At 53.9% G+C, this 8,274-nt stretch overlaps 1 protein-coding gene across 1 annotated transcript; it reads left to right on the top strand.

The window, feature by feature from the left end:
- The first annotated feature begins 775 nt into the window (after positions 1–775).
- On the top strand, positions 776–1,615 carry LOC109861490 (predicted GPI-anchored protein 58). The gene has a single exon (XM_020441164.1). It carries the CDS (start codon positions 776–778, stop codon positions 1,613–1,615), a length of 840 nt encoding a protein of 279 aa, XP_020296753.1.
- Positions 1,616–8,274: the final 6,659 nt, after the last annotated feature.

Here is an 8,274-nt window from a genome sequence, read left to right as displayed (position 1 = left end):
GATAAGAGGAAGCGAGGGAGAGGAAGCGAGGCCTACATATTCCCCCCACCACCGGGGAATATGTAGGCCTCGCGGAGGCCAAGAGGAAACTAAACGAGGAGGAGGAGAGGGAACTGGAGCTGCGCGCAGAGCGCGAGCTCGCGGAGGACTTTGAGTCCATTCGGCCGACCACCCGGTCGTCGGGCCCCGCGTCCCTCCCTCCTTCTTAGCCCGAACCGGTTTCACTCCGGGGTTTGCTGCCGACCCCGGATATTATCACGCGGGACATGCCGACGTCCCAGATTGTCCAACAATCGGGCAAACTGGCGGCGTCGGTGATTAGGATGGCCGCGACCTCCAAGAGGCTTAAGGGTACTTACATTAAGTACCTCAAGGAGGCCGCGGTCAACATGGAGGAGGCCGTCCGCGTCCTCTCCAGCCGTATGGACATTGAAAGTGAAGTCCAGCGGCTGGAGGGGCTGAACCGTCGTTTGGACGGCGAGATGGCCGAGCTACGAGGCACGGCTCCTCCCTGAGGACCGATAGAGACGCTGTCCAGGCGAAACTGGACAGCGTCTCTAGGAAAAACCTCGTCTTGAAGCGTGAGGTGGACGCGCTTCACGACAAGTTGAAGGATCTGCGGCGGGGGCTCACAGCAATAGGTTTCGCTAAGCTCAAGGCCTCCGCCGCACCTCCCGAGAAAGACGCTTCACCTCCACTTCCGCAGCGAGAGGCCAGACCGCGACGACCTAAGGACCGGTCGCGGCCCTCCCGTAGTTCAAGTCCGGTGCGGGAGATGGACATCTCTCCCCCTCCAAGCACGGCGAGAGAAAGAAGTAAGGAGGCGACAGCACCCCTGCCGGATACTGGCACCCAGCGGGACGAAGAGCACCCTGCGGTGAAGCCGGTAGAGCTCAAGGATATTGAGTCTCTGCTCAAGGCCCATCGCAAGGAAACGGACAGGCAGATGGCTGAAAAGCTGTCTGTCTTTTACGAACAGGTCGTCCATTGCCTGTCCATTCGTCCTCCCCTGCGGGGTCAACCGCAGGGAAGGACAGATGTAGATGCCACGGCAGAGGCGGGATGCAGCGGCCTGGCTGCAACCAGTGCAGCAAACTCGCCTGCACCTCCGTCCTCTGCCCCAGCAACTTCCGCAGAGCCCAGTACGGGTCTGCGGAAGAAGAAAAAAAAGAAGAGGAAGAGCAAGAAGAGAGACGGCGGCGGATCCGGGCCGGGAGATAAGGAGGCGGCCAAGGCCGCATCCCAGGCCCCCAAACCCGCGCTGCCCGCTTCCCTGCCATCATCCTCCCAACCTTCCGCTCCCTCCACCTCAAAGGACACCTGGTCTCAAGTGGTGGAGCGGAAGAAAAGGAAGCAGAAGCCGGCCCCCCAAACCCCCGCCTCGGCCAAGTCCGGTGGCACCAGAGGGGGAAAAGGACCGACCAAACCGGGAGCGGGTGCGGCCAAGGCCACCCCTCCCAAGCTGAAGCTGGGAAGACCACCCCGCTCCGCGGCGGTGGTGCTCTCAGCCCCGGAGAGGGCAGCGGAAGGCTTCTTGGCGGAGGTCTTGAAATACGTCCGAGAGAGGGTGTCTCTCGAGCCCCTCGGTATTCAATCTAATCCTAAAGGTCCCTAGTGAGAATAGCGACACCAAGGCGGAGGCGTTGTACAACGCGATGCTTCCCTTGGTGTCCGAGAAGGGGGGACGACTCGCGAGACCAACGAAAACCGTTGACTTACGTGTCCGAGGTCTCGACGAGTCGATCTCCCCTGAGGAGATCAAAGAAGCTGTGGCGTCCGCCGGGGGCTGCCGGTCGACCGAGGTTAAGGTCGGCCAACCTCGTGCCTCCCCCGGTGGGCTGTCCACAGCATGGGTGCAGTGCCCACTGACCGCGGCCCGAAAGGTTGTCGAGGCCGGGACGCTCAGGGTCGGCTGGGTACGTGCACCCATAGAGGTACTGGAGAGGCGGGCACGTGATGGCCGCGTGCACTTTTACCGCGCCGGAAGAAGACAGAAAGGGCCGCTGCTTCAATTGTGGCGACCGGGGACATAGGGTGTCAACGTGCACGTCGGCACTCAAGTGCCCCTTATGCGCGGATCTTGGGCGTCCCGCAAACCACCGCCTGGGAAGCAGAGCATGCGCTCCTGCCCCCGGCAAGGGTAAACGGGAGCCCAAAACTACACAGAGGAGTGGCATCCAGTCCACTCCTCAGGAAGAAGTACCGGCCGCTGTACCAACAACTGCAGCGTCCTCCAGTGAGGGGATTGCACCTCCCTCCTCTCCTGAGAGCAGGGCCCTGGAGGAGGATGTAATGGACACTACATAATGTCCTTACTTCTCCAGGGCAATCTAAATCACGCCCGCGAGGCTCAGGACCTCCTGGTGCATAGCCTCGCGGAGCTAGATGGATGCCTTGCGGTGGCGGTCGAGCCTTACTCCGTCCCAGACCACTTGTCGTGGCTGGGGTCAAGGGACGGCTCGGTCGCCTTACATTTTCGGTGGGGACATGCGTCCACCTTTTTCTCCCCCCTCAAAAGGGGAGAGGGGTTTGTCGCATGCGAATGGGGGGAACTGGCGATCGTGGGGTGTTACTTCTCCCCCACGAGGCCCTTCCACGAATTTGAGGAGTTCTTGAACGGGCTGGAGCGGGTGATACGCCGCCTCCAGCCCCGTCCTTTACTGGTCCTGGGGGACTTTAACGCCAAGTCGGTGACTTGGGGTTCCCCCAGGACCGATGTACGTGGAAGAGCCCTCGAAGAATGCATGGCGGCCTGCGGCTTTGCCACAGTCAATGAGGGCACGCAACACACGTGCGCGAGGCGCAACGGGGGATCTATCGTCGATGTGACTTTTGCTTCCCCGTCCGCCATTGCACGTGTGTCCGAGTGGAAGGTCAGGGACGATCTGGAGACTCTCTCCGATCATCGTTACATTACAATGAAGGTCTCTGAGCTCCCTGGCCCCCTTCGGGGTTGCCACGAGGAGAGACGACACCCCCGCTCCCAAGGGTGGGTCCTTAGAAAGCTGAACCCAAGTATCCTGTCCGCCGCTGCTCAGGCCGCGGCCTGGCCAAGTCCACCGGCCGGGCCGCGCAACCTCCGAGCGGTGCTCCGGTGGTCCCGCGAGACGTTGGTCATGATCTGCGACGCGGCCATGCCACGTTCTCGCGGGCCACCAAGTCGGAGGTCCGTGTACTGGTGGTCGGAGGAAATAGCCGATCTCCGGAGGGCGAGCATTCGAGCCCACCATCGGTACACACATGCCCGTCGCCGACTCCATCGTGGCGACGAGGCAATCCGAGCAGCGAAGGCGGCCTACGAGGGCTATCGCATCGCGCGTAAAGCCCTCAAAGTCGCCATTAAGAAGACAAAGTCTTGAGCGTGGCAGGAGCTCCTCGAGGCAATCGACGCGGATCCATGGGGCCGCCCATACCGCTTGGTAATGGGCAAATTACGCCCTTGGACCCCGCCGGTCACGGAGAGCCTGGACCCCCAGTTGTTGGAGAGGGTGGTCTCGACTCTTTTCCCCGGCGGGAGAGGCACTTGGCCTTCCCAGCAGCCGGAGGTGGACCACCCGGTTGAGTGGTCCAACGAACTGGGGGTCACAGAAGAGGAGTTCCGCCGGGCCGTCCGTCGGATGACGCGGAAGAATACCGCCCCCGGTCCCGACGGCGTGCTTGGCAAAGTATTGGGCTTTGCCTTCGAACAGGGTCCCTTGGGAGAGCGCCTCAGACAGATCCTGACAGACTGCCTGAGGACCAGCTGGTTCCCCCCAGATTGGAAGCAAGCCAACCTGGTTTTGCTCCACAAAGGAGGAAGGCCTGCGGACTCGCCATCCGCGTACCGGCCGATTTGTTTACTCGACGAGGCGGGCAAGCTCCTGGAGCGCATTGTTGCCAACCGCCTCGTCGAGCACCTGTCACGGGAGGGTCCCGACCTGGCCGACTGTCAGTACGGATTCCGTAGGGGACGCTCAACGGTGGACGCCATGTTCCACCTTAAGTCCCTCACGGAGGCGTCGACCAGGCAGGGGAGGAGGGCGTTGGCAGTGTCTCTCGATATCTCCAACGCCTTCAATTCCCTCCCCTGGGACAGTATAGGGTGGGCTCTGGAACATCATAGAGTCCCACCCTATCTGAGTAGGCTCCTCGGAGACTACTTCCGTGGCAGGGAGATTAGGTATACCGGCCGGTACGGATCACTGCAACGAAGGAGGATGTACCGCGGGGTTCCACAGGGGTCAGTTCTCGGCCCGCTGCTGTGGAACCTCAGGTACAATGCGGTGATCCAGGCCGCGCTCCCCAGAGAACTATCAGTCATCTGCGACGCAGATGACACTTTGATAGTTGCCTCTAGGGACGAATGGACCAAAACCAGGTTGCTTGCAGAGGTTGGGACGAATTGCGTCGTTGACCGCATCGAGAGACTGGGCCTTAAAGTGGCCGTCCACAAAACGGAAGCCATGTGGTTTTTCAACCACTTCCGTGGACGGCCCCCAGCGCTCAGTCTCTCCGTAAGTGAAGCACGGGTTGAGGTAGGTACGACTATTAAGTACCTTGGTCTTTACCTCGACCCGAAGTGGCGCTTCGACAAGCACTTTGCTCGCCTGGCCCCCCGTGTTCGGAAGGTCGCCAACGCCCTGGCGCGTATTCAACCGAACCTTGGGGGACCGAAGCATAAAGCTCGCCGTCTTTACGCCAACGTGGTCCACTCGGTGGCCCTATATGGGGCACCGTTGTGGGCGGATGCCGCTTCGAGGGCAGGAGCGCGGAGTAAGTTTGCATTGCTCCGCGCTTCCCAACGAGTAGCAGCTCTTCGCGTGATATGCGGCTTCCGTACGGTGGCGAGAGAGACGGCGGGCGTACTGGCGGGGATGCCTCCTCTTGCCCTTCTTGCTGGCGTGTACTCGGCGAGATATTCTCGCCGAGTCGAACTCCAGCGGGAGGGACTTACAGGGGATGCTTTGCAGCAGGCCCTCGTCAGGTCGGAGCGCCAAGCCCGGCGACAACTGCTCCTTAGTTGGGAGCAGCTCCTGAACGAGCCAGACGTGGACGCTCAGGAAGTCGTCCGGGTCGTCCGACCCCACTTACAAGTGTGGTTGGACAACGGGGTCGGACGCCTCACTTACCGTGTGACGCAGGTGCTTACCGGGCATGGCTGCTTCGGTGAGTACCTGTGTCGCATCGGACGCAAGTCAACGACGCAATGTCACGCGTGCGGGGCGGCCAGCGACTCGGTGGAGCACACCGTGGAAAAGTGTTCACGGTGGGCTCCGGAGCGCCGAGAACTGGTCGCCAAAATAGGAGAAGACCTCTCCCTGGAGGGCCTGTTACGGGCGTTGGCCTCCAGGAAGAGAGACGAGTGGGAAGCGGTTGTCTCCTTCTGCTCCGCGGTGATGGAGCAGAAGGAGGCAGCCGAACGAAAGAAGGAGAGACTACCTTTCCCTCTGGGAAGACCCCAAAGACGTGCGCGAGCGGGTGACGGGGCCCCCGCTTCCCGCGTACGTCCTAGGAATTGTGGCATGCCCCCCATGTGACAATAAGTTTCCCCTTCCTCTCACTGAGAAGGAATGGGGAGATTTAATTATAACGGAGCGGTGGGCGTTGAGAGGAGCCGGTGCCTCTCGTTAGCCCACCGTTCCCGGGGATGCGTCTTTGACGCGCGAGCAAGCGGGCGGCGGCTGTTATTCCCGTGGTGGTACCGTCTACCACGGTTGTGTGTTTTTATTCAGTAGCCGCCGCGGGGCCGTGACGAGTCGAGGTGGGGGTCTCGGCTCGTCCTGCACGCGGTCTAAGAGATGGGGTGTCACCACGGTGTGTGTCCCGAGGTGACACCAAGAACAAGGACGAAGCACCCAATGCTCGGAGAGGAGGTATGAAGAAGAACTTTTCTCTGCTATTCTCCTCCCCACAGCAGTAAACAGCTCCAGGGGGGATCCGCGCGCATCCTTACAATGGAATCCCGGGTCCCTCCCTACCAAGAGCAGGGTAGACACACCATGGGAGTTTTAGTGGGTACACCTCCTCTNGCTCGAGGGTGAGAGGAGGGATTCCCACATAACCCTGACCTTTCCCCCAGGGTCAGGGTATCCATAAAGGATTTCTCCCATGTAAAAAAAAAAAAAAAAAAAAAAGGTTACTATAGTCATAACGCAGTAAGAATAAACTTACTTGAGTGATCCGAGTCGGATGCTGATTCTGTAAATGATACATTGTTCAAATGAGTTATACTTTTTGTTATGAGATTTTTTAAAACAGTTTGTGCTTTAAAACATGCTAGTATATCTTTAAAATGCAGTTTTTTAAAGCAGGGATCTAAAAGTGTTGACAACGCTAAAATCTGTACATGTTCTATGTGATCAAAACGTGTTTTAATCTCGTACAACACAAATCTTCTTTTAGTTGAATTCCTTCTACATGTTTAGGACATAATTTGTTTATTTTACTCTGCAAACAGCGAACCATAGGAATTATTATGCTACTTGTAACATATTCTTCAACACATATTTGTTTTGTCGCTGTTTTTAAAGGTTTTAATATATTGCATATTTCTGTTAATATTTCAATTTCTTTAGCAGTAATCATAAGTGGTGCTTCTACATGACGATTCACGATATCATTTACTATTCGACGAAGTTCTACAAATCTTTCAACCATATACAAAGTAGAGTTTTATCTTGTACAGACTTCTTGAATAAGTTTTGTTTCGTTGGTAGTAGCTTTTCTAAGTTCATCACTAGCTACTACAGATTGTTTGAACCACGTTACTATCGTTTTTACTTTAATAATTAACTTGTTTATACTTTTATTATTTTCAAAGCTTTTGTAGAAACTAAATTTATCATGTGAGCAAAGCAAGGAATATGTTTTTTTGCACCAAATGCGATAGTCACAGCTTTTATCATGTTTGCTGCACTGTCAGTTACAACTGCAGTAACTTGATCCTTTTGAATATTCCATTCGAAACAGGTTTCTAGGAGTTTATCTGCAATATACTCTCCAGTGTGTCTTTCTTTTAAATCATAAACTCCTAACGTAGCAGAATAGAGCTCGCTTCCAACGCCAAAATGAACCGTACCACCAAGAAAACTTCGTGTTTGCATTGTATTCGTCCAAATATCGGTTGTTAATGTACAACTCATCATTGATTTTAATTTTTCCTTAAACAGAGCTGACAGAATGTCAAATTTACTTTCAGTTTTGCGTTTTATTGTAAATCGAGATGGAATCTCGTAATGAGGAGCAGCAGTTGTAATTACTTTTTTAAATCCTATATTTTCAATAATAGAGAAAGGTTGACAGTCTTTATCAATCATAAATAATATTGCATTTAATAGTTTACGACCCTTTTCTCTTCCTTCTTTATAAGCACATATATTCTGAAATGATTCTTTTACTGTTTTTTGAACTTTGACTTCTTTACACACATTAGCAGTGATTGAATTAGGTGAACTAGAAGTCGCGCGAAATCGAGGGTAATAGTTCATCATTCTGCTCTTTTATAGCTAATGTAGTAATTCGTGCTTTTTTTTTTTGGACTCCGAACTTTCACTAATTTCATACATCTTTTCGGAAAGATGTACGAAATTATTGCGATGCGAATAACAAAATAATTGATGCGGTCATCTCCGCCCGACCTTGTACCAAGAAATAAGAGCCGCGACCGCGAACAAAAAATAGAAAATCACTTATATTGAATTGGCTGCCGATCGCGCATATTTAACCGCGCCAGATTTTTACGCCGTTGTAATCGTAATATTTTCGATTGTGTTTGTCTTGTTTATGCGACTCTGTACTGCCAAGATTCGGTATTATTAAAAACTAGTTTTCATTAAAATTCTGTACCTTTTATTCAACTTAAACAAACAAGTTTCTCTGCCATCATTTATTATACATTGCCTCCTAAGCCCACGCCTCTCCGTTAGTGTTATTAACTGAGCTGCCAAGTGACCTTGTTGTCACATCAAAAATATTTGTCCGGATCCTTGCTGCTAATTAAGATTTTTGGAGTTGGCGTGTAAACGCACGCCTGGCGCCCAACTATCAACTTTGGTGAGTAAAGAACTTTAGTTTTTTCTGGAAAAGACGTGCCAAAGTTGTGCGGCGCCTTCGCTACAACATCCAAAAACGAGGTGCCCGTCACATTGTATATACATATACATATATATACAGGGTGTCCCAGAATTGGTTTAACATCTCTCGTAAACAGGTAGAAGGAATAAAACTGAGGTGAAAAGTCCTATACCATTTTGCTAGATTCGCAATAGTTACCGAGATTTTAATTAACAAAGATCC

The sequence above is a fragment of the Pseudomyrmex gracilis genome, unplaced genomic scaffold, assembly GCF_002006095.1.
Source record: "Pseudomyrmex gracilis isolate BER0280 unplaced genomic scaffold, ASM200609v1 scaffold_786, whole genome shotgun sequence".
Lineage (NCBI taxonomy): Eukaryota > Metazoa > Arthropoda > Insecta > Hymenoptera > Formicidae > Pseudomyrmex > Pseudomyrmex gracilis.
The sequence above is the reverse complement of the archived record's forward strand: the minus strand, read 5'-3'. Positions and strand labels throughout refer to the sequence as shown.